Consider the following 26,943-nt stretch of genomic DNA (forward strand, 5'->3'; position numbering starts at 1 on the left):
ATGTTTGTTAAAAAAAATTAGAAAGCAAAGTCTGCATGTGGCAATTGATCACCATAACTATAATTAGATATCATGCTGACTCTGTGCTTGCGAAAGAACATGCTGGAAGTGATTTCATATAACGAAAGTAGCGAAAGCATTCAAAGAAGTAAAAGACGGAAAAGTTGAACTTTAAAATTTATTTATTAATTTCAAAATAGCAACTAAATTAAAAAAAAATTAAATGGTGAATTAAAATAATGACTTATGTTTCTCTTTAATATAACTCGCGAGTAACATGATAAATTATTTTAAAGATTTACTTGCGAGTAGTTTAATTATTGATTACTCTTATTTATTTTACTCGCACTCGCATTGTACTCTCACTCTAAATTATTTTACTTGCATTTATTTGTATTCGTACTCTCAAAGATGTGTAGCTTTACTTGCGATCGGCACTGTATATTATTCCCGTACACCTTCATTGAAGAAAATTTTATTTATTTTGGTGTGCGGTTAGCGCACACCTGAGGTATTTAGTGTTTTTTTTTGCGTGCAAAGATCACACAGGAACATTCAAACATAGCGTGTGTGCGCATGTGCGTGTGCGATCGCACGCCATTCCTGACAAGGCCTGTAAATTGTTTGATGTTCTCGAAGCATTAAAAATTTCAATGCAAATTTAAATTGGATGTCTGTTGTGTTTTCAAATTTTTTCAAATCATGTTGATTTTCACAAAATTTTGTATTACAGTTTTGTAAAATTTATTTCTACATAGAGTATAAACGTGTTGAGTTTGAATTGTTCTATTTGTTGCGTTCAGTTTGTCCACTTCATTTATAAAAGGCAGAATGTTATATAATGTTAACATTTAATGTTAATGTATAAATAATTAGGTTTATAAACCCTTTGGTTAAGTTGGTAAATGCTATATATGTTGTATATATTGTATTGTTTAGTATTTCAGTATCGGTATACCATTAGAGTAGTGTATTGTTGTCAAGTGTGTATTGTATAATGTATTTTTAAGGTTTTTAAATATCGCAGGACAGCAAAAGTTATTTGTTTTGGTTATGCATTTAAATAATTTACATCAAGTAATTATGCGTTCAATGAAGCAATATTGCAAACTAAGCGTGTTTAAAGTACTGGTGTATTCTAAGCACACTCTGCTCTAGATGCACTAAGATGGTTTAAATAGTTTTGGGCACGACGCAAAACAAACCTTTAGTAGAGTAATTTGGTGAGAATAGTTTTGCATTTTTGTTGAAAACAATCAAAAGAATTTTACAATTAAAATTTAATAATAAGTCTCAAGCTCTTACATGAATATGCAATATTCTATACACAATTTCAGACTTAGGGTACCATCTTCAATTTTTTATTAGTGGGGCAAGTTGGACTTTGAATCTTCCGTTCTCAGTAGCAAAGCTTACAAAGATCGCTAGAATGTGTAGGCTCTTTGAGAAATTTGCTTCTTTTTATGGGATGTTTTTGCTTAGCTATTTTTATGTCATTTTATGTGTTATTTAAAGGCTCTCAGGTCTTATTTTGTAGCAAAAATTTATGACATTCCTAAACATATCAAGGCGATTTGAAAATTCGCAAATTTTAATGCAACAGACCACGTTCGACGTAGTTTTTTTTTTTCATTTTTGGGAGCAATGGGCATGCGTACTTTTGTGTTAGTAAAAAACCAGGACTTACACAGGGTAAAATGGGTATTTTTTTTGTGTAGCATAAGATATATACAAGAGGAACTGAAATTAAATTTTAACTATATATTTTTATTTCTTTTTAAAAAAACTCACTAATTTTTAGTGAATATTTTTTGGGGGTACATTTCTTTAATTACTGTCCATTGTTTATATTTTCTACATACAGAAATGCTTGCGCATGTGCAAAAAAAATGCAAACTTCCTAAATTTTATAGGCATTGGGAAGTCTCGTCTATACAAGGTCCAGGGGTTAAGGATTTAATAGTAGTGCCCAAATGTAAACAAAAACATGCTAAGGCGGGTGATAAACTTATCAAAATATCCTCTTCTTTGCTACCGAGATTGGCAAGTTTAAAGTCCAACTTGCCCCACCATGATAGTAAAATTAAAGATATCCTAATTCCAAAATTGTGTATTATTTGCCTTTTGACCATAAAACAAATAAGAGGACAATAGTTACTCTGGGATGTGACCAAAGGAATTTAGTCACGAATTGTTTAGGTAGAGTCCCAACCTGACCAATGCATTCAGTTTTCTTAACACTTTTACAAAGCTTTTTCTGTGTCCATTAAATCTTAGCCTGTTATCAAACGCAACACCAAGTACTTAAAACTTATTATACTATAGCTAGTCAGCTAGCTAGTCAGGTAAAAAATTCGTGACAAACAACAATACTTATTGTGGTTATAAAGCAAGGTCAGTCAAATGTTTACAAACAACTACATCTTGCTTTTCACTTTCACTTTCAGGAAAGACCATGTGACCATTCAAGGTTAACGGAAACCGGAGGCAGCATTATTTTCCGTGCCCAGGGCTTTTTTTTAGCGAAAAGATACAAAATGTCCTCTTGGGTCGAAATTGACCTTTTTATATATCATACCATAAGAACTTTTTTACATTTTCACAGAGCGTCTATTTTGCTAATGGCCGTCGCCATGCATACTTCCTACTTTGAATACTTTGAAGTAAGTTATGTGTGTGAGAACCACCCTCTGCCCCCAGGGTTTTGCCTTTTTGATATGAAAGAAGAAGGCGTCAAGCTTGCACAAGGAATCTTAAAATGGCCCTTTCTTCACATCAGGAACAGCACACTTTGACCGAAACGATCAATAGCGTACCATGTGATCCTTGCAATCGCAGTTCCCTAACCCCAAAGTTTGGTACCATGTTTTCGATTTTTTTAAAAAAATTCAAGCCAACATTTTTTAGTTCCTATATCAATAACAATAGAAATTGTACTAAATAACCAGCTAGAGTAGGGATGGAATATAAACCACACTTTTTAAATAACACGGTCAAACTCTTATAAAAATTATCATACACAATTTTGCTTGTGACGTCACAACTTATCGTCACGCCTCATTGCACAAAAATCTATTGATATGCATGAAAAAATCCCCATCGTGCGGTGCTTAGTCATGCATATCAAGGGTAAGTCCCTATCATTCAAAAAGGAGTAGGGGGAATTCCGTAAAAAAGTGATGAAAGTTAACGCATGCGCAGTAAAGAGGGAAGTAATCAAAAATACTACTAATAAATGTGCGTCAACTGTCAATCAAAATTTAATAGCCTTAGAACTTTAGTATTCATGACCTTCCTGACCGGCATTGGTCTCTCTCTGCCCCTTATAGCCTTAGCATGCGTACAGGAATCGGAGAGGGAGAAGTATAATAAGCAGAGGATTCAAGACCTATGGGATCACCTTAATGACCTAGAGGATGATCGTCCGTTGTGATTATCGTCCTTGTAATTGTGATAAGTAAAATGGAACAATGGAACGACTTTGAAGGGGAACTTGACGAGTATGATAGATGCACCTGTGGTCGGAGGTTCGTGGTAAAGGATAAAATGCTGTGCTGGTACTGCTACCATGAATATATTACGGATACCGGAGGTGGTTGCGCATGTACAATGACATGCAATTCTCTGCAGTCGTTCGAAGTATACAATAAAGAAGATGCTGAAATTTGAGAACGAACTTGTCAACCCAAAACTATTCTACTCATTTGCTGCTACCTTTACAAACATCAACGATATCAATGTAGAATATCTAACAGTGTCGGACCCCATACCTGCCAATGGAGGTAAGGATCAACGGTATATTATAGGGTACCATACACAAGATCTCGTGGTTCCCCTGAGGATGAAAACGCCTAAAATCTGGTCCGCACATAGGGTGACCCGGTACAACGCCAATGCAGTACCGGCAATGAGCCACAATTTTGAAGAGTACCCTGACTGGGTTGCGAAATATCGTCCAATTTGGTCCAAAATCGAAGAGTTGATATCTGAGCAATTAACGACAGAGCCTGTGAAGAAAGACCGATATGTAAACGCTAAACTTAAATGCTACAAGGATACAATTACCACTAAATTTTACGGTATGCCAGTACCCTACGATGAACCATGCCGAGTCAGTGCCATCCTAGCTATTTCATCGGTGTACGTGCAAGGCAAAAACTACTACCCCAGGTACATATTACAGAATGCCGATACAAAGACTTCAAAAAGGAATAATTACTGAGTGAGGATTAAAACCATACATTTTATAGGCCATACAAGACCTATAAAATATACAAAATTAAGGTTTATACTCAGTTGGAGACTCTAGGTAGCGCTTGCATATTGCACAGACTGAAGTTTTTTTAAAACATCTTGCCTCCCCTCTTTCCGGCCTTTAGCAACTAACTGAGCAAGTTCCTGTTCATTGATGGCATTCACGATCCTGTTAAAACGCTGCCGCATCTGTCCTTTCAGCAGCATATACTTTTCCTTCTCTCGAGAGATCAGGCTATACTCGTAATCACTGATTACACCATTCTCCATTGCCTTACTGGTCAGGTCGACGGTAGAGTTCAATTTACTTTCCGCGAGTAGCCTGATAACCTCATGTTTTTTTGACACGGAGCCTTTTTGAAGCGTTCCGGAGACCTGCTTGACCTATCATGGCATATTTCTGTAGTATTCCCCGAGTTTACAAATAAGCCATACAAGTTCCAACAACCTACCTTGATGACCCCGTTCAATTGGGGTGGGCAGGACAGGCGCTGGACTATTTGAATATCCAAGTAAATTTCGCTACCCATTGCGCCACAACAGCCCTAGGCATCTGTATCAAGCACATGACTGACTCCGTACCCCTTATAAACTCGATCTTTAAATTCCAGGTATATTATCACATGCGTCGTATTCTGGCAAGAATGAAGGTACCCACGCCGTATGATGATGGTTTTTCTCGGTATAAAAACCCCTATTCAACCTCCGGGTATGCACAGGTATGCCGCGAGTATGGCGCAGATCCTAATAGTCTGTACAAAATTCAAGTCTGTCATGTCGTCGTTGACGAATGGTAGATGGTGGCCGCAGGTTGATGGGGATTGGGCAAAATTTATCATGCCGACAAGCCAAGGCCTTACATCTGAAGGGTTGACAAAGCTAAGCGAGAGTATCAGGGTTTACGTGGTCTTATTGCTGGGGTCTCAAGCAGGGGCCAAGGCATCCTCAGTCGGGTCGGGTGCAGACAACTACACAGCAAGGCAAATCCTATTGCAAAAATTTGAGGCCGTGGTACAGCGTCAAAAGAATGTAAGCCATGACATCACCGAATTTTAGAAGGTGCTGCAATATGCCCGAACCCCGGTAAATTTTGCGCTTATGCAATGTGTGTACATGCTGCCTTCTGACATGAACTTGCGCATAGGCAAAATTGAAGGGTATAACAACAACATTTTAATAACGCCTGCCAATTTCCCGTTTTCCTTCGTAACCCTTATATCTTTGCAAAAAAGCTGATCCCCTTTAACCTCGAAGTTACCATTAATTACGTTTATATCTACTCGGGTTTCATCCAGAGGTCCCAGGTTCAAATTCCTAAGATGTATGTAGAAATCACTTACCTCTTTTTTTAGTTTAGTTTCATCATTCTATCAAGTGCACCTCCGTGCTGCTGTCCTGGCGTTAAAGTACCCGATGTTCCAGGGAGTTGTTGCGTCGATGGGGTACCTTCTTTATCACCCCTATCATCTCTACCAATATCATCCTCAGGTGTAAAATCTTATCTCGGATTATCAGCCATTTATTACAACATATTCCTCTATATAATAAATGTGAGTTTATTTGGAAATCTATTAGATCCCTATGCGAAGACCAAGCGCACCTAGGTATGAAAGGACGTCGTCAACGCGTCCAAATATCGCTAACGGGAACAAATACCAAGCGCACCATTGTCAGCAATATAGGCAAAAGTCTGGTAAAAAGCCTACGTATTACCCTAAAGGGCAAAGAGGTTCAGAATAATCATCAGAGCCCTACAAGTGAAGGCCAGTGACCACGTGGGGACTGATGAAGAGAAGGCCATCGTGGCAGCCTACGGCAACACGGTTTTTATCCCTTTCGGTAAGATGTTTGAATTGACTCGGGACCTCCTATCCTACCTGGCGGTCCTCTACGATAGGTTGCAGTTTGCCATACATCTCTCAGCATATCAGGAGGTTATTGAAGATGGAGGTACGGCAGCCGCCTTGGCTGCCGTGCTCCCCGAGGCTGCGTACAAGATCACCAATATCAAGTTGGAGTTCGACAAGATCACTCATGAGGGCCTCGCGAGTGCCATGATGTCACGGTATGTGAAATTTGCTTGCCTATATGAACGTATCTTGAGGATGAAAGTAGTTACAATGAAAAAAGCCAATACCTCATATAACCTCCAGATTGACGTTCCTGCTAAGTCCTTCAAGGGTGTCTTGCTATTGTTTATAGACCCGGGAAAAGTGAAGCCCTATGCTGGTATCAATGAGGTATTCAACAACCATAAGATCGAGAGTATTAATATCACTGTCGAGGGTGAGCCTAATGAATTCTATAGCCATGCCATGCTTCCAAAAGATCATTTGGAACAAATTGTCAACATATTCGGTAGCCATGACTCGAATGTGACCATTGGGCAATTCTTCAATAAGAGGTATGCTCTGTTTGTGGATTTTCGAGCATCGCCGACGATACTTTGCATGGTAGCGGAAGACCTCTGCAACGCCCAAGTGATGGCATCACGTTGCATATCACAAAGAAAGCAGATGGAACTGGAGATTTTAGGTGCTATGTATACCTCCTGCAACACGCGCAAATGAACATCTTGGATGGTAGGCTCGATCGTGTGGAGTATTGAAATAAAATGGCTACTCTTATGATCATGGCGGGGGCGCGCTAATCAACGCCCTCGCATTCACTGGATCAAATTATCTATTCAGCAAGCTTGCAGGGCATGGCTAGGCGGAGCAATAGAACGATTAAATGCAACACAGGCAGATTGGATACGGAAAAGGCAGGCCAAGCTTGACTGGTTTAGTACCCAGCGGGAGATGCAGCTAAAAGCCGGCAAAAGCCTTCGTGAATTGGCCGATAGTATGTATCAGTATTTCATCGCTTCAAACGAGAAGGCTCCCCAATTGAAAGATTTTTATGCACCCTCGAAGTCAGTTAACGTTTGTCCTTGGCTCCTTATCCCTATTAGGGTTTATTGCCTACAAGTATCTGTAACAACGTGCGTTTTTTCCGACATATAATAAAGACTTGTCAGAAAAATCACCACATATTGTTACCGAAGAAGAAACGGAAAAGCTGAGCGATATCTACTACACTCCTGAGAACTTGTGGATCAGGCGGAAGGCTATCCAGGCAACTCTTCTTGTGTCTAAGACACATTCGAGGTCCGAAAAAGATCGATTATCCGCATTTCACCATTACGACACCGAATGAGATGCACCAATTCGATCTACTGTACATGCCCCACGATCGTTTGTACGGTAACACATATAAATACATTCTCACGGAGATTGATGGGCTTCAAAGTATGAGGTAGCTAAGCCCCTAAGCCAGTGAGGTAGCGGATATGTTGAAAGATATATACAAGGCAGGACCTTTACACTACCCTAATATTTTTCAGTGTGACAATGGTTCTGAATTTAAATCGAATGTGACTTAACTGTTAGAGAACAAGGGTGTAGAAATTAGGCGGGCCACTATTAAGTACATTCACGGCCTTCGTGGAATCCTACAACAAGGTCCTTGCGGAAAGGCTCTTTAAGCCTTAAGATGCGCAATACCTGGTCTTCAACGAGACTAGTAGCACTTGGGTCAAGCACCTGTTTACCATCGTCAAAAGCCTTAACAATACCAAGACTACCATGATCGGCATGAAACCTAACAAGGCGATCAAACTCGATGAAATACCACTTGTAAAAAGCGAATAATATCCCGAAGAGAAGCCCCTGCTTGAGGATGGATTGTACCTTTATCTGTTACAACCTGGGGAGGAACACGGTGATGCGAGACGACGTGCCACTGACGCCCGGTGGAATAAAAAGACGTACAGACTGGACTGTATAGTAGCAGGTAGTCGTGATTTATACTATCTGAAAGACGGTCCTGAAAGAAGCTTTGTGTCGGAAGAACTCATGCTTATTCCAGAGGATGTCGAAGTGCCTTTACAATATATCAAAGAGTGGTAATATGTTTGGGGTTTATCAAGGCCACAAAAAATAACATTCCTATTCTAAGACACATTGGTTGCCTTTTGACATGTTGTCACTCGCCCACATGGGTTGAGTGTTGGAATAGTGTAGCCTTTTCGCTACCTCATCAAGCGATGGGGCATCCCCATATTCCTTATATTTAATTGGCACCTTGTGATCAATGTGCCACTCTCCGTAATTATCCTATGTCATCCCCTCAGAAAACTGGGCTTCAATATGGGCCCGCTGCTTAGCCATATCGCACCCGAGGTACTTCTGAGAACTAAGCTCCTTGTTTCCCTTCAGGGCATGGTAGGTTTGGCAGCGTACAACAGAAGCGAGATAGCAAGGAAAATTGCAAATAGGACAACGGGATCTTATCCTACCATGTTCGCTGCAAATGCTTCCACCCCCGCAGTCCTTACAGTGAGATCTCATCCTTTCATGTTTGCAGACGCTTCCACCCCCCACACTCTTTGCAAGTGGATCTCTGCCTTTGATGGTGGCAAATTTGGCTTCCCCCACAGTCTTTGCACTCTGATCTTCGCCTACCAAGCTTACTGCAGATTTCTCCACCCCGGCAGTCCCGGCACCTTGATCCAATCTTTTGATGGGGACCCTTTGTACGTTCCCGTGAAGCCCTCTTTATATCAAGGCATTTGATGCAACATTTAAAAAGTGTTTACATTTTGAACATTTCCTAGCCTCTTCCATGTTTTGATATTCCATCTTTTTGATATTCAATACCTTTTAACATACAGCCAAACTGGTCAATAGAGGAGGGGTTTGGAATCCACCACTTTTGAATACAATTTTAACTACCCACAAGAGTAGTTAAAATCATGCCCATCTGTTTCGCGAGTTCCAAGAGGCGCTCATGCGTGTAATGCTCACCAAGCCTAAAATGTGTTACCCTCTCCGGGTTTACCTCGATACTTCCACGTTCCCGGAGCCAATGGTAATGGACGATAGCATTTGGAGTCTCTGCTAGTACCACAATCTCACCCTTAGGGTAGTCGACGAGCTTACAGCTACATACATAGGTATAGCTACATACCCCTGTTGACAAGGTATTGGAATGGATCGTCGTTGTTCTTTTGTATAATGACCATGCTGTTATCCTTGCCGGGATCTTCAAGGTGGGGCACGGCACGTTGCTGTAGCTCCTCAATTTCATCCCCAACATCACGGGCTGACTATCCCTGTCCTCAATCTCATCATTGAGAAAGGTCATAACATTCTCCTTATCTCCAAGGGCTTGACGCAGCTCCTTGAGTTTATCCTGTAATTTTTCCACCCCCTTCCCGGCCAACCATTTTGTCCAAGCTACGGCCTTAGGCTTCCTTGACCTGACGGTAATTTCCAACGCCCCGTCCAACGTGACAAATACATCATGGGGACTTTTCCATCCTCCTAGCATACCCGATCAGTTGTACCCGGTGGGTACAGCCGGTATACCCTCTATTTCTACCCTTGATATTGTCATATGACGATTAAGGCCATACTTGCTAGCATTTTGAATACAGAGGAATCTCTCGAGATCGGCACGCCTAAACAGAGGCTGACCTTGCTTATCGAACAAGGTCTCAATGGCTCCTGCGGGTATTGCGTTGAATAGGGCTAGCTGTGAAGATATTTTCTATATACCAATGCTTGGCCAGAGGTTTTCGCCATGGTCATTTTAATACCCTCCAAGTCCTAGGATGTTCCAATGTCACGTACAAGTATGTATGCTTGGATTTTTTCAGCTCGTCCTTGATGTCATCCCAGTCCAAAATCATATTAGTCTCCTTGTCTATCATTTTCATATCCGACCGCTCACGATGAAACCAGAGGAACAAGGCCTTCTTCTGTCGTCTCAGATTTTTGGGCAAGCCGGTATATGACTGCGTGAGTAGCCATAAACTGTGCTTTCTGTGTCTACCTAAAATAGCCAATTCAAGCAGGTATTGCCTTTTTTGTCGAGACTTTTATTAGTTATGACGTCGTCAATCACAAACAGCGTGTCCTCTCCTGCCAACAATAAGGATAATTTCGATATCCATTCAAACAGGTCATTTCCTTACGGTACCTCTCGACGAGCCTTGCCTTCTCAGGGCTCTCTCCGATGAGCTCAATATGCCTGGGTATGATGTCGTATGTCAATAAGGTATACAAAAGTAGGTAAAATTCATCCTGTTAAAACCCTCTAATTTCCATATCAATAGCAAGAAGGTCTACTTTGTGTTCGATAATATGGTCTTTCCTTTTGACACCCTGCCTCTTCCTCGCTTTGGCCAGGCAGTCTATGCAGGCAGTCTGTGCAGCTTTTCGTTCGATTATCCCCCCCTGAGCCTGAAATTTTCTAAGGATAGAGAGAGCTTGCATTTTGAGCAGCTCTTAGTTTTGGGATCGATCATTTATTGTTTGGTGACTATTCCGAGACTTTTCGGTTGCCTTTTGAAATGTTATCACTCACCCACATAGGTTGAGTGTTGGTATAGTGTAGTCTTTTCGCTACCTCATCAAGCGATGGGGCATCACCATTTTTTTGATACTAGATAGGCATCTTGTGATCAATGTGTCACCCCTTACCATAATTTTCCCAGGTCATACCTCAACAAACTGGACCTCAATATGGGTCCGCAGCGTAGCCATGTCGCATCCACGATAGTCCTGAAAACTAAGCTCCTTGTTTCACTTCAGAGCTTTGTGGGTTCGACATCGTACATTATGGGCGAGATGTCCCGGAGGGTTGCAAATGGGGCAACATCGCCTTCGTTTTTCATAGTGGCAGACACTTCCACCCCCGCAGTCCTTGCACGTTGATCTTATCCCACCATTTTTGCAAATCTGGCTGCCTTTGCACTCTTTACATTGTTTCCTCATCCTTTGATGGTGGTAATACTGACTTCCCCTACATTCTTTGCAATAGGCCCTCTGTGTTTCATGTTTACGAATCCCACTTCCCTTACAGTCCTTACATTCGGCCCTCACCCTTTGATGGGGCAGATTTGACTTCCTCCACAATCCTTGCATTATGCCCTATTTTTTGATGGCGGCATATATCTCTACCGCCGCATTCTTTACATTGTTTCCTCATCCTTTGATGGTGGCATATTTCACTTCCCCCGTACTCTTTACACTTGGATCACTGCCTTTGATGTGGGCACCTGTTGCTTTTCTTTGACGCCTTGGACACGTTCAAGCATTTGATACATGTCCTCGTTAGTTGACCATTTCCTTTGATCCTAAACTTGTCCAAAGAAAGATAGTGTTTGCATCTCGAGCAGCTCTTATCCATATATTGACTCGTTTTTGTCCTTGAGACAAACAGGAGTTTTTACTGGACACTTATTTAGGCTTCGGCACGATACTTGCAGGTAACCACCCTTTTTTGATGGCCATTTCACGACTAGCCCGGCCTGCTGCAAAATAGGCCACCATCTTAATGACGTTGTTGGTATCCATTTTTGTAGATAGCCTTGTTATGTCCAAAAATTTCTTACTTGCCATGGCATAGGCGAAGGTGAATCCAAGGTCTACCACTGTCTCATAGAGCATGTCCAAAATCTCCTTTTCCTTTGGTGTTACGTTGCTTGCACTCATTTATTATTGCTGCTTTTTGAAAATATCGATCTGAGACTGAGTTTTGCCTTGTTTCCCCTGATGAGGCTCTGGTGCGGGGTTTTGAGATTCATTTTTACCCCTACTAAACATATACCAGACGCCTATGGCAAGCACAGTAAAAGTCCCTACTCCATAAAGGTATACATCCGTTGACTTGCTAGAACCTACCGCAGGTTCTTGATCATCCTGTGAAGGTTCTTTGCCCACGTTCTTCTTTAAGTCGACCTTATTCTTCCTATTCCATTCCGCAAGTCTCTTGCCACCCGCAACACGACCCTCGTTCTTCGGTGGTTTTGTTTTAACCCTCTCCTTTTGTTCTTTATGAACTTCTTCACTCATTTATATTATAGCACTGTCTCCGCCTCCTCCACCTCCTTCTCCGCATCCTTCTTCTTTTTACTCATATGGACCGTATGACCCACCACGAGAAGTGGTACTAAACACCTCCCGATGGTACAGTATACTAGTATTCCCAGATCGGTCATGGATAATAGGGTCCCAGATAATAGGGTTTTCTTTGATATCTCGACGTAATTCATCCACACTGTCTATATCTACAAAGTTTGAGGCCATGCTAACATACAGGCTTATAACATGGGTAGACAGTGCCCTAGCTGTTTTCTCCCCCTTCTCGCGGAGTTCTCGTTGTACGTAATCGGTATGGACCTTGTCGATTTCTTCATCGGTAGCCTTGTCAATGGAGCCCTGTATATTTTTTGAGTAGTAGGTTGTTTTGCTCGTACGTAACTATACCCTGATTGTGTACCCGGAAGCCTACATTTTTGGCCATATCTAAACCCCCCTCAGCGCACTCATGTATCTACTGTCACAGCATTCTGTCTCTTTCACATGCCCTTATAGGAAAATTTAGTACCCTTTTTACCTTCAACAAAGTAGCACTTGGCTGTCAGGGCAATCATCCGAAACCCAATAAATTCCGCTTTAAATAACCCTCCTGCTCGACTCGAGTCTTATCGGTGACGAGTCAGTTTTTTACGTCTTTGTCGTACACGCCAAGCAGTTTGGGTCGAACAACATCTCTCAACTCTTCTCCGAAAGATGGCAAAATACGCACTGTCAGTGTCCATGTAAATGTACTCAAAGTCTCGACAATTCACGTATTTGTCCAGAAAATCATAGTAAAATTCGAGCATGCGGAGTTTGGCCAATTGATATACCGCGATACCACACTGGTAAGGTCTATCGATAGTACACTTGTGTTTGCCCCTTCTAAGCTCATACGCATTTCCAATCTCTTCAAGGTCTTCGAGGTACGGGCTTTGCAGGGCTGCATCAACCTCCTTTTCACCCCTCGTAAACGTAGTAATTGCGTGCCTCGCCAAATCTTCAATTATCTTGCCGTAGAAGCTCTTCCCTTTCAGCTTGGCCGTATCTCCCGCAATACGTTTGTTGGGGTCTTTATCAGCCTGTCGTCGTACATCAGCAATCTCTTCTGGGAAGCATTCAAAGGGCCCACCTCTAGCATACTTGAGAAACTGGTAAAAGGCAGTCACTTTCATCCCATGGTCAAGGTACCATTTTAGCGCAGGGGTATACAGTAGGATTTTTTCAGCCCTCATCAACCCCAGAAGCTTACGTGTACCCGGAACACGCTTGTGACCCGTAGTTTTTAAGTATTTGATCATCAGGTATCTCCTTGACGACAAACAGGGGAGCCATTTCACTAAACTTTTTGCGCAGATTTTTGGGTACCTCAATATCAACCTGGGCAAACCTAAACAACGATCCATCTACCACGCGCTAGTATCTCTAAGTTATGTGCTGATGTCGGTGTGGCCACCTTGATCAGCTATTCCTTTCCACAAGAAAAGTCTAGCATCAGGGTACTCGAGTAGTGCATGTTTGCACTATACCCTAGAATGGTCTTGCATTTGTGGGGATCGCTGTACACCTGAGATCTGATACTCGTCACGTCTCGTTCGTGGTATCTACAGAATACGATCGCGGGACCCCCCACCATCCCCCTCCGTAGGATCTCGTAGGCTTCATTCCTTGTACATTTTTTACATGTTTTCCGTACCTCCTTGCAGGCCTTACAAGTCTTGCTATAACAAGAGTCCTTACACCTATCCCTGCATGGTTCTCCCAGAGCGTATAGCTCTAACTTTGGGTTCAGCCGTAGAGACTTGTTCAATACGTACCGCATCAACACGCCTGGAATACCGACCGCGTCCTACAAAATATCTATCTTGTCATCGTATTACTGCAACTTCGTCTTGTCAACGGCTTTAATGAGCGGTTTCACATCGGCCAGGTTGTATTCACGCAACCAGTCCATCATCGTGACGCACCCTCGCCTGTAAAACTCAGCGCGGAATGTCTTGTACTCTTTGCGAGATAGTTTGTGTTTTCCCACTTAGCTGGCTATAAAGGTCGACCGTGAGCCACAGGTCCACCATGGTTCAACTTCTCGTGGCTCGTCAACCATTCATACGGAAACACAAGCTTTTCAAGCTTACATTCCAACGACTTGCACCAACCTTCATAGCTTAGACCAGGAGCAAGGAAATTTTTGATATCTAGAAATTAAAAACCTTGAGGTGGTGAGGAGCATGTAGCCGTTATCTTTTTTCGCCACCTTGATCTTATCGGCTTGCGCGATCTCTTCGACAAAATACCGCTTGATCAGGTTGATGTCATACTTGCCAGAATTATACCCTATAACTGCTACTTGAATTACCTACTCGTTTTACAGCCCCTGGTTCTTTTTGGAGAGCATGTCAAAGTCGTCGGGCTTCGGGTACATTCTCTCAACCTCTTTCACAATCAGGGTATGCCTCTTTTGCAGCTCTTTCACAACCTGTTTGATCAAGACCTTGGGATTTTCGTGCTTGATGAACGTCGGGTCCTCATTCAAATTATCGACAATGCCAACACTTATCGGAACATGTCTCGAATGTTATGTTAGATCGGATGTTTGCTGGTAATTTAAAGGTAATAGGAGGGCCTCAAAATCAAATACCAGGTAGTGAGGATATGGTCTAAATTCCTTCTGAAAGTACCTCTTGATTTTGGGTGGTTTCTCGCATTCCCAAGCCGTGACGAGGCCGTAGCCCTTTTCCCGTATCATCCTTTCTTTAGACAGGGTTGCGATGTAATGAGCCCTGTCCGCTTTGGTTCTCTTGGGCAGACAGGGACAGCCGTGCCACCTGCAGCCGTTGTACTCGTAAACGGTGTTTGAAATAGGCTCATACCCATCCATTTTCCACTCCCTTTTGCCATCACGGATAACACGCTCACCACGATGACCGCATAAGGCATGATGGATATGCCTTCCGGTTTGTTTTGCCACATATTCTATCCATTTTCATGCATCATAGCTAAAACCCTCATCGGAAAAGGCCTTCTCAGTCCTACCCGGCATACGTTTGACCTTCCCCCCTTTGCAAATGATTGTCGTCTTAACACCCTCGCATTCGTTCCTTTTATGTCGTGTAAGAGAAAAGGCGTAATTAAACTTCTGTTTACATACCTCGCATTCCCAGTGTTGGGTCAGCACATCTAAATCTTTGATGTAAAAACAGTGCCCGTCCAGCATACCAAGATTGATGCCATCCAAACCTTTTTTGTGTTGCTTTTGACCATAGACGAGTCGCAAAGACCCTAATATTGACCTTGAATTGTTTTGCAACGCCCTTAAAATCCACCAGCCTTGTGGGGCGCACGTCCTTACACCCGGGATTGGGGTTCTCGTAGTAATCTCGGGCCAGGGCAAGGGCTATTTTTGTTGTTCCGTTCCCGTGCTACATCTTCCCTCTCCTTTACCGCAAGACATCCCCAGAAGCATAGGTTGTCCGTTCTGGCATCTTCACCATCCATGGCGTAGATGTACAGAGGGCCGCATTCCAAAAGAGGTTCATGCGTACTTATCACATTGATCTGTACGTTATCAAAAACAATTTTTCCCTCATATGCTCCCGGGGTCTTGGTGGTCCTAACAGGTGGTAAATAAGCCTTAGTCCAAAACTCGTGATCCTGCAGATCGAGGCGCTTCATTTCGCATTCTTCTACGAACGCTTCGATTTCCGCTTTACTTGACAGCGACCTGGAGCTCTTAGTTTTGTGGTAATCAGACACATCGCCCCCACCCTTGTAAATATGACAGCCGAAGCTGTACACAACCTTAACGCGCATGTCCACGTGTGGTGTAATGTTTTGGATAATCGCGTCCTTTAGAGGTTGGTTTAGATGCTTGTTGAAACGCCATGTTTTGTTCCTATTTCAGACACATCGCCCCCACCCTTGTAAATATGACAGCCAAAGCTGTATACAACCTTAACGCGCATTTCCACGTGTGGTGTAATTTTTTGGATAATCGCGACCTTTATAGGTTGGTTTAGATGCTTGTTGAAACGCCGTCTTTTGATCCTATTTCCATCCTCCAACATCTGGATATCGTCCTCGGGGCCTTGACATTCAATATCCTCCACGTAGTCCTCCCTTGCTTCCTGTTCAATCTCATCGTGAAGCGTTGTACCTCCCGAAACTTGTTCCTTTGCATTGTTGTAATCGATCGATCGGCAAGGGCGTCGCGAGTTGCTGCCACTGGTGCTGACAAGGTGCTATATAGTTTACTGATGGCATTCTTAAACCAACTCATCTTTATTATATACACATTTCAACAAATTCAGAGGATTTCATTCTGCCCAACTAACACAGTTATTCCCCTTTTTACTGCGCATTCGTTAATTTTCATCGCTTTTTAGGGAATTTCCCCTACTCATTTTTGTATGATAGAGACTTAACCTTGAATTCCATGACTCACCACCGCATGTTAGGGATTTTTCATGCATATTAATAGATTTTTATGCAATAAGGCGTGACGAAAAGTTGTGACGTCATAAGTGAAATTGTGTATGATGTTTTTATGAGAGTTTGACCGTGTTTTTAAAAAGTGTGGTTATATTCCATCCCTACTCTAGCTTAACCTTTCCAAAAATAAAACTTTCTTGGATTTTTTTTTATTGGAGAAGATAAAAAAGAATTAGAAAAACTCATGCACGTTTCAGTAAGACGAAGGACACTTTTCGATTACACGCTTTTTTATACAAGAAAAGGCTTAGAACCTGAGGCTCAACATTTGAAAATATTAAGAAACTTAGCTATGCTCAGTTTCTAAAGCTCCTCCAGACCATAAACTATTACAGAATATTTTACAGTGAGCTCTTGGCATTTTTTTTAGTTCGTCAAATAGCAGACAAAACTAGAACTATATATTAACAAAGAAACAACCCTTCATTCCCAAAAGCGATATGAATTATCAGAAAGCAATACTCATACTACTAACACAGCACTAGTATATATCACTGTACAGGGGATTAATGACTTAAAGAAAATAGGAAAAAAATAGGAAGAAAAAAAAGAAACTTGAGCCTCAGTAGCCAAAACTGGTTTCTTATACAAAAAAAAAATCGTGTAGTGAGTCACCCCTTATAATGATGTTTACATGGATTTCCATCATTTGAATTGTTTCAAGGATTTTTTAGATAAAACTGAACTTTCAAAAGACGATAGTTCGCGATTAATTTTTGTTATTTCCAAATGATTATTATTAATGAAGGTTGGAGTGTAATGCGTGCTTATTTTTAGTTGCGTTATCAACAAAGATATACCGCCGATATAAGTTCCTTGAAGCCACAAAGAAAAAACATAAGTACAATCCGGGACAATATATTAGGAACTTTTGAGAAAAATCCTCTTCCGCCCCCTTCCCCCTATTTCAATGTTACCGGTCTGTAGACTGGTTATAAGCACATTGCAGCATTGAAATAGGGGGAAGTGGGTGTGACCAGGGTAAAAACATGGAAAATGTGAAAAGTTCCAATATATTTTGTCCGGATTGTAAATTTATCTTGCACTGTGCACTTTTTACTTGATTAGCTGATATAGCGCAAAAAGATTATACCAAAATGTTGTTACAGTTTTAGAACACAGTTTAAAAATGCTGAACACTCTCACAATCAGAGAGATTAGAGCATCAGGGGAACAAATTACCGTCACGGCTATTTTTTTTTTGTAGGTTTTAGTTTCAATCAAAGGAAAAAAGCGACAAAGCTTGACGGTCTGAGATAATCTTTAAACATTGATAAATATTTTTGTTACCAGAAAACAGTCGCAAATAAACAAATTCTGACCGATTTCACATGAGAAATTCATGAAGGCAAAAACAGAAAGCATGGCAAGACTGTTATTGTATAATCTTGCTATAGTTACAATAAAAGAACACAATGATTATATACAGATGTTCCACGTTCTAACAAAAAATACATTAAATCAACAGCCTCGTTCCCAGGAACTTTTTTGATGTCGAAGACAGCGCGAACAAAACGACTAACATTTGAATAAATTTTAAAAAAAGGTAATATTGTGCAAATTTTAACTAGTTTAACTTAGAATCACTTCTTCCACCTGTCTCCGACACAAAAAAAATTGATTAAAGGTCCTGGTAACAAGGTTGATTAAATTGATCAGCAATTCTACTTATTACCTGCTTACTGACAAAAAAAGCGCACTGTAACACACAACAGACACGATTAAATGAAAGTAGAGAATGAACAGATACATGGTACGTTAGAAAGTTCACACATTAAATCTGATCTATCTGGCTTTATTGTTTTCCGCGACTTTCTAAAAAAATATCCAGTTAATGCAATGGAGCTGTGCGGTATAAAACGTCCTATATACAATAATGTTAAAATCGAGTAAATGTCCCGTCTATTTCACCTGATAACTACTATTTTTTAAAATTGGTGACGTCCAATGCGCGGAACTAGTTCTTTTAAAGTATCTCTCCTTTTTTTTCTGAAATATTTTATCAAGGCGACACGGTTCCATACAATTTATAAATATCAAGTCTGGATCAATGTTTGTGTAAAATTGCTGCATTAGCTGAGTTTTTAAATTCATTCCTTGTGCCCATGAAGGTATCCTCTTCGAAGGTTCACATTCGTCATCCGTTGAATCGTCGCTCGACAAATCGTCGATGCCATAGGAGGTATAAGTAGACTCTCGAATCATCAGAGGAACGCAGGGTGGATTGTACGACGACAAAGCTTTTTTAACATTGTAAGCTGCTGGCGATTTCACAGAAAGAGCGTTAACACTAGGGGGCTTAAAGTTGTTTTTAAGCGCTGCCCTTGGTGAACTTCTTAACGCATTCTGAGCGTTCACCAGTACTTTACCATTAAATTGACCACCTTTGACCTGTTTATCCTGATGTATTTGCTTTTTGATTTCTTCTCGTAATTTGTCTTTCGCACGCTCGCGTTCTTGCTCTAATTTTCTTGCTGCTTCTATCTCACTTTCAGCTTGTTTTAACCTTTCCTCGCGCTTTTGTTTCTCCAGCCTAGAACAATTGTTGACTCTATATACTCTGCATTAACTCAGAAACACAAGAAAATAGAGAGATAAATGTTTTACCTTTCTTTTTCCCTATCCTCTTTTAATTTACGCTCAACTTCAAGTCGATGGAGTTCTTTTTCTGCGAATTCTCTCTTTTTTCTTTCTTCATAAAGAATTCTGTCTTCTTCGACATGTTTTAATCGCTCCTTTTCGGCTTTTTCATGCTCGAGTTTTCTCCTTAGTCTTTCTTGGTCTTCATACTCGGCTTTGCGTTGCAACAACTCTTGTCTAAACCAAGAAAAATTTGCTAAAGTTGACTAAAGTTGTAAAACTACAACACTTATTGTAAAAGTCAAAATCATACCTTCTTCTTTCTTCTTCTACTTGTTCGAGAACTCTACGTTTCTGACCCTCCTCATCTTTCATTCTGCGAGCATCTGCATCGGCTCTTTTAGCTTCGCGGATCTCGCGTTTTCTTTTTTCTTCAATTTCTCTTTGTTTTGTGATCTCCTCGCGCTTTTTAGACATTTGCCGAGCCTTAATTTCTAACTGCTGCCTTTTGCGTTCTTCCTCTTGTTGTCTTCTAGCTTGTTGTTCTGCAAACCTTTTCTCACGTTCCTCACGTTGCCTAAAAAAAGAGCATTATAAATAATAAGGAGGAAATACATAGTAGGGCTTTTCCTCACACAAATGTCATAAGACGTTAAAACTCGTTTTATAGGGGTAAATACAGAAACAAAAAAATTGTTTTCAAATAAGTCATCATCGTTTTCCATGCTAGCATGGGTTGGACGGAGTATATTAATGAGTACTTTGATACAAATAAAAATACCGTTTTCTTTGATCCAACATTTTTTGCTTCTTTAAATGCGCCTCCTCCATTACTTTCTGACGTAGAAGTTCTTTTCTTTCAAGCTCTGCAGCTTTTTTCATCTGCTTTTCCTAAATTGTGCGATATGCAATTAATACATCTTTAAAACAAATTTTAAGTATAACATTCAGCTTAGAAATGCTAACTTACAATGCTTAAATAAAAATGTAAAATTTAGTTCGTTTTAGCAATTAACGGACTATGACTCTAACAAAACATGTAAATTTGAGAAACTATCTTTTTCTCTGCTAAATTTTTTAATTACCCGACTTTTAAATTTTCACTTGTACAGGGGAGTACATAAAGTCGTTTTCAAATATTCCGGACTGTAAATTGCAGCAAAAGGCCACCTCAGTTTAAAAACCGTAGATAGTACCTAGCAACCTAAAAACCACAATGAAAATTGTACTTTCTCTTTATATTACCTGCATGATTAGCTGTTTTAAAAATGTTCACGGTCTGGCGTCCTCTGATTAAACTTGCAGTCACGCTTTAGAAATACCCTAACACCCATTCTGAAAAAAATATTATAGCATACCTCTTCAGTTTCTTTCTTGGGCGTATCCTGACGTTTTATAAATGATTTTATCCCAGCAACAATATTTCCGCCTTTCATCGGCTAAACATTAGTCAGACATTAATTAATTTTCTACAAGGTGGCAAGTAAAGAAGGAAGTGGTAGCTCCGAAAACTTACTTTAATTATTCTTGGGCCTTTATGTATTTCTTGTGCTTCAATGCCTTTGTCTCTTTCAACTAGATCAACTCTCGTATGTTCTTCAACAGTATTATACTGGTAAACAAATTAAAATAAGAGATCACTTTGACTCAAGTAAAGTTAAATTTTAGCTAAATTAACTTTAATGCTACCAACAACTTTTTTCAACAAAAAAAAAGAATTAAAAATAATATTCCTTACAAATGTAATTCGTTACAAAGGTACAAAAGGTACAAAATTATCGGGGAAAAAAAATTGGCAAAAAATTCTCTATGTAGTACCAGTTTTCGTTACGCCAAAACAGGCTATATGCATTAATATTTATAGATTTCTATAAATCTCAATGTAACAAAAATCAAAAATCACAAGAAAGAAAAATGTACACTAAGCTACCTTGGATTCTGTGTTGACATCATCTGCTTTCGCTGCAATGACATTACTTTCTATCCTCTGTGGGGTGGATTTTTGAGGTAATTCTTTTTCAGTTACTGTCACTTTGTAGGTCTCTCTGCGTTCTTTTGACATTTTGAAGTCATCAGATGCATTTGTAGAAACACCTGTACCTGCAAAAAAATAGTAACGCTTTTTAAAGTCATAATTAGGAAGAACACAACTTTCATAAAGAATACATACAAAACTTCACACAATATACATTCGTACATGCAGCTGGTTTTTCACTTTAAGCATTTCAAAGTACTGTTTCTGTTGTTATTATTTTGAAACTTTTTGCAGGTTGCTTGTTGGATTAAATTAAATGTAGGACACTTTACTCTTTATTCTTTGATCAATTTAGCCTAAAAGATAGCCAAAAGTGTCACTTTTTGCTTAAAACTAAACATCCCACCAAACAACCATGATATTGCAATATGCAAAAACTTTTATAAAATGCTGTTGTATGCATGTAACTTTAAATAGATTTATCATTTAACACAGATGAAACAGATGCTTCCTACCTGGTTGGGCTTGTTCATCTGATGACGACACCCCAGAGTCCTGATCAGAAGTTTTGGATTGTACTTTGGTAAATAGTTTTTCAGACTTTTCTGGCTCCAAAATTACGCCTGCCCCAAATGTATTAGAAAAGTTCTTATTTTTCAGTAATTCTTCTGTTGTTTTACCACCAACTGGCGTGTTCATCATTGGTGAACTGTAAGTCGATACAGGCGTACTTTGTCCAGGTCCATTTACAGAAATGTTTGGAGTACTTTGATTTTTAGAAACAACTACAGATGTTGAAGAGACAGTCTCTATGGGTGTTGCTGTTAAGCTTCTAGGTGCTATACTGGGAGATGAGTATATATTATCTGATGCATTTGGTACCATGGCAGGTGGTAGTGGCTCAATACTTACTGAACACTTCTTGACAGCAGTCATACTTGATGACTGATCAGCGCTATAACTAAAGGAAAACTAAGGTTAGAAGAGTCATTCCACAGTTTTAAAACTACTGGTTGATTGGGTAAGTAAGTACTCACATAAATCTTGATTATATATTTTCTATTATCTATATTATAATATCCGTATACGTCTGTCCGTCCGTCCGTCTGTCTGTCGCAAAATGGTAGCTTAGCTACGCAGGTAGCGAGACGCACGCAATGCGGTATAAAAAGGATGGGCGAACCCGTGGATTTTTCCACGGTCTAACGACTAGTATTGTAAAATTTCATAAAGCTATACTGACTTCAGACCACATAACAATGACGTAATGAAAACAAAGGATGACTTATTATCATATATCAAAGATGATGACCCTGCACACTAGTGGACCCCCCCTGTTGACTAAAACAAAAAAATAAAACAAAATTAATTGCAACAATGAATAGTTTGAGAAGTCTGCTTTTATTGTATTTTAAATCGAAACCAACAAATCTAAACTCACAAACTTATCCACTTTTGAAATTCAATCTTTCATAGCAAGGCCTTTACAAAAATTGTAATTCTTACGAAATGCAACTAACCTTTGTTTAACCTTTGAGTCAGGTGATAAACATGCCTTCTCTTCACTTTCATTTACAAATAATTCCATACGAATTTCATCCATAACTTCAAGAGGACTTTTAGGAGAAATTTCTTTCTTGTTACTTTTTTGTGCAGTCAATTTCAACTGTTCTATAATTGCTGCAACCCTTGGCTGTACATTATGTGGTACAGGAGAAATTACTGTATTCGATGTGGGGGATATTATAGTATTTTGTGATGCAACAAACGCTGATTTGTTGTACATCATTGTTTCTTCACCTGGACTAGGTGTGTCCTCTATCACCACTGTTCTTGATTTTTTAGGTGACAACCGTGTTGAATTGGATTCAAGGTCCATTGGGCTTTCCATAAAACTAGTACTACTACTTTTTGCAGCGAGCCGTTTCGATCGTTTAATTGGCTGTGTTGAAGTTTTCTTTTTCTTAGCATGCTTAGAACGAAGAGGGTATTTTAAAGTACTTGCATTCGATTCTTCTAATACACTGTCTTCAGCTATCACACCATTTTCAACAATGGCAGACATATCAATTTTAAGTTTCTTTGTTTTGCATCCATCAACAAATGTTGATGCATGCTTATCTGGACTAACACTTTCAGATTCATTGGCTTTTTTAATGTTTGGTCGTTTTCTTTTCATACTTGGTGTTTTTGGTAGCAATGTTATGGATGTGCTAAAAAGGAAAAAGTATATAAATTAAGAAAAATTTATTTGAATTTATTTACAAGGAAGTTAAAAAAATGCATAGCATGTGTCACATTTATTGACGTGATTTTCATTTAGTCAAAAACGCTCATGTTCTAGGCATGCTGTTGGGTGAACAACATTGGTCAAATTACATTATGCATTTTTATTAAACAAATAAAAAAAAGTAACGATTTATATAAGTAAACAGAACGTTTGTTGTTTGTGTTGTTTAAGAAAAAAAATTAAACCACTTTACAGTCCTTAAAATCAACATCGCAGTTGTGTTTGTCAAAAAGCTACTAATGTAAAATTTAAAGATTTGTTTATATTGTTTTCATTTTTATAACCCACAATTTAAAATTCACAAAGTTGGTTCTCCATGTTTCTAAACTATATAGTTTTAAAAATCTGAATGCTTTATTTTATTATTAATCTTTTTGTCACACATGTTAATGTTAGCATTGGTAGAGCGCGTCCCCTAATTGGATCTGTGTGCTATAAATGAGCATTAAATACTCTTGGACTCCCCATCTAAACAATGGCTTAGATGGGGAGTTCAAGAGTCTCTATCTTGACAACCACGTCTTTTTAGTTCAGCTAAGGCTACTATAAACAAAATGCAAAAAAATAAAAGCTGATATCTTTTTTATGGTAAAACTATTTTTTTTCTCACTTTTCCAGCAGTAAATATGATTTTTAAAGGATAATAACTAGACATTTAATAGATCTCGATTTCCATTGATCTTTCACACTTTCTAAAATATCAGTGATTTAAAAAAAAACATCACTCTCTTGAGTATAATAACTCATTTGAAATATACAATGAATGTTTTTTTTCCATCAGCTTAAAAATTACTGTTCTTTAAAAATGTAAAAACAACGTCACAATCCGATAAAAATCAATAATCAAAATGAAAAAAATTGAGTTTTTTTCCCCTCACATTTTGCAATTAATATTTTAATCTTATATATTATATCCCTTGTGTGAGTAAAATTGTGAGTCCACTACACGCAACTCACGGATCACTTTCTTTTGACGTGGCCATACATGAAGCGAAATTTAGTAATCGAAGTAAAAAAACTGATTGAACTTTTATTCAGCCTAGCTAGCTTGTGACCTACTGAGAAAGCGAAAGAAAAGCAGGTTGTCTAAATTATTTGATAGAGAAATGAATTTGGGTGTATAACAATTTTTTAGCCGTTTCTTTTAGAACAAAATTTTTCCTGAAATATTAAGTTTGTTGTTGTGTCTTGAGCTGGAAAATGTTTTCTTTCTAAGCATTTATTTTGTAAGAATATATACTCTGAAAAATGGGTCAGAAGTTTAGAATATTTAAGGAATATGTCTAAACTTAATAGTTTGTTTTTAATAGAACATTTGTATGATGCACAAATTTTTTTTAAGACATTTTCCATTTTTACTTCATAATTTTTTTATTATTTTTTTGTTGCACATGCTTATATTTTTAGACATCTTGTTTCAGCAGTTATAAAAATAAAATAATGCAGTTTGTAAGAAACCTTGATCCCAGGGATTTTTTTCTCTTTTCCCATCCTGTTATAAAACAGACAAAGAGCCCAGGGTCGAGGTTGAAATGGAGTTTTAAAAAATCAAATTACTGTGTTGTATGTTTTTGATTGGAATCCCTTACATCGGTTTAATGAGAGATTCAGTGGATTCTTTCACAGGAATTCGGCTATAATTTTTTAATATTGTAAACATATTATGCTTAATAGTCATGATCTTTTTAAAAAAATTAAAAGACTTTTTCAGTGTTTTTTTGTGTGCATTGTCCTACACTATACAATTTCAAAAATCATGCTGGTTTCCTTTTTGAGTAGCCTTTACACACCTTTGTTTAAGCAAAGTTTTGTGGCATTAAAATTTTTTATGTCAAAAGTTTGGATCGGCTAGTCACTGTAATTACACTAGGAATAGACTATTTAGGTTTATATTGAAAATATCCTGTGGGAAGTTTAGCCCTTTTTCAGCATAAATGTGGCCTGAAAAACTAAGGAGCCCAAATACAGCACATTTGTTCTTAAATCAAAACAAACTAAACATATTCTCTAACCACTAACAGCACACATAATAAAGAAAAATATAGTAGGTTTGATAGAATGTTTCTTGCTAATAGAACTATGCAACAAAATTGCGATAACCCTGTTGATAATACACGATAATTCAATTGTACATGCGTTCCTACGGCTTTCCATCGTTTTACAATATTGGAAAAAAGGAGGTAAAAATTGTGTTGTTATGAGAGTTTGTTAGAGACGAAAGCGTGTTTTCTCCAGTTTTTTAACTTCCGTCGTATCAACTTTTTTTCAAATTTTTAGGAAATGTTAATAATAATAAGATACAACTTATGTGTACTTTTTATTAAAAACAAAATGCGGCAAGAAAAGTTATCACGAAAAAACGTGTTTTCTCCTTAATAAACTCTTATGTTTACCTCCTCTGATCGCAAAATAAGCTGCGATGGAGTGTTAGTTTTCCCGAATTATCGTAAAGGTGTATTAAAAGACTTGCTGCCTAATTAAAAGAGACAAATTGCCTAAATAGCCTAGTCTAATTTGTGGTTATTCCTGACTGATTAGGAAAAGCATGTCTAGAACAAACAGTTTTTTAGTTGCAGTAACGTAATGTTTTCATTTTTTATCAAGGAGATGCACGCATAGATATAATATATCATACATATATATATATATATATATATATATATATTTCATTTGTCACAGTATAGCTATATTATAATAATTGGCGCTTATTCACATGTTTTAACTTAACTGCACTGAAAAAATAATTTATAACGTAAATATTAGTCTTAATAATAACATACCTTCCAAAGGCTTTTTTAGCAGCAGCTTGGATCTCTTCGATCCAATCCATATTCTCTTGAAAAGTGCCATTGCTAAAATGATTTATTTTCAACGATGCAGCCTCGAAAACAGTCAATACACAAGCAGGAGTTAGTCTTGAATTCATTCTCAGGGCTTCTAAAATATATGCAATAAATCTTTGATGAAAAACAAAGCTCACTCACTAAAACGCCATTTTAATTTTTTCCTATATTGACGTTTGAAAAAGTATGGCAAAAAATTTTCAACCAATCATTGCAAAGCTGGCGGCAATAATAGGGAGTCAACAAAAAGATTATTGCGCAGCATCGTTTTTCTACTAGGGCGGATCTAGAACGCCCGGGCGGAATGTACTTCTCTTCAATAAAAAAACACTTTTATTTTTAGTCAAAGCACTTATCTTTTTTCCTCTGAAGTTTTCTCTTCCGTTCGTAATACTTCTTTTCAAAATGTAAAACACTTCTCTTTCCATAAATACAAAAATTCCCAGACCTAATTTTGGTGGTCCGTTTGATCATTGGAAAGTGAGATTTTGATAATTTTTGTTTGATCCCGGCCATGAAAAAGATCAAGTGTTCTTAGTAATTAATAACTTCCTAAAAGTTGTATGTGTAATAGACCAGTTTATTTTGCTTATTTTTTCTAGTAGT

General features: G+C 38.8%; 3 protein-coding genes across 3 annotated transcripts; all 3 read right to left on the reverse strand.

The window, feature by feature from the left end:
• Positions 1–7,534: 7,534 nt before the first annotated feature.
• On the reverse strand, positions 7,535–17,543 carry LOC130654548 (uncharacterized). Its single transcript, XM_057457158.1, has 2 exons — positions 12,217–17,543; positions 7,535–9,556 (listed from the first exon to the last, which is right to left on the reverse strand). The coding sequence occupies exon 1, from the start codon at positions 13,565–13,567 to the stop codon at positions 12,788–12,790; it is 780 nt and encodes a 259-aa protein (XP_057313141.1). The 5' UTR covers positions 13,568–17,543; the 3' UTR covers positions 7,535–9,556; positions 12,217–12,787.
• On the reverse strand, positions 10,884–11,225 carry LOC130653879 (uncharacterized). Its single transcript, XM_057456379.1, has one exon. It carries the CDS (start codon positions 11,223–11,225, stop codon positions 10,884–10,886), a length of 342 nt encoding a protein of 113 aa, XP_057312362.1.
• Positions 17,544–18,013: 470 nt separating the features above from the next.
• On the reverse strand, positions 18,014–26,525 carry LOC130654546 (inner centromere protein A-like). The gene is made up of 10 exons (XM_057457157.1): positions 26,275–26,525; positions 22,725–23,417; positions 21,720–22,165; positions 21,160–21,329; positions 20,746–20,841; positions 20,588–20,668; positions 20,011–20,120; positions 19,543–19,806; positions 19,257–19,466; positions 18,014–19,182 (listed from the first exon to the last, which is right to left on the reverse strand). The coding sequence occupies exons 1-10, from the start codon at positions 26,418–26,420 to the stop codon at positions 18,552–18,554; spliced, it is 2,847 nt and encodes a 948-aa protein (XP_057313140.1). The 5' UTR covers positions 26,421–26,525; the 3' UTR covers positions 18,014–18,551.
• Positions 26,526–26,943: the final 418 nt, after the last annotated feature.

The sequence above is a fragment of the Hydractinia symbiolongicarpus genome, chromosome 8 (assembly GCF_029227915.1).
Source record: "Hydractinia symbiolongicarpus strain clone_291-10 chromosome 8, HSymV2.1, whole genome shotgun sequence".
Classification (NCBI taxonomy): Eukaryota; Metazoa; Cnidaria; class Hydrozoa; order Anthoathecata; family Hydractiniidae; genus Hydractinia; species Hydractinia symbiolongicarpus.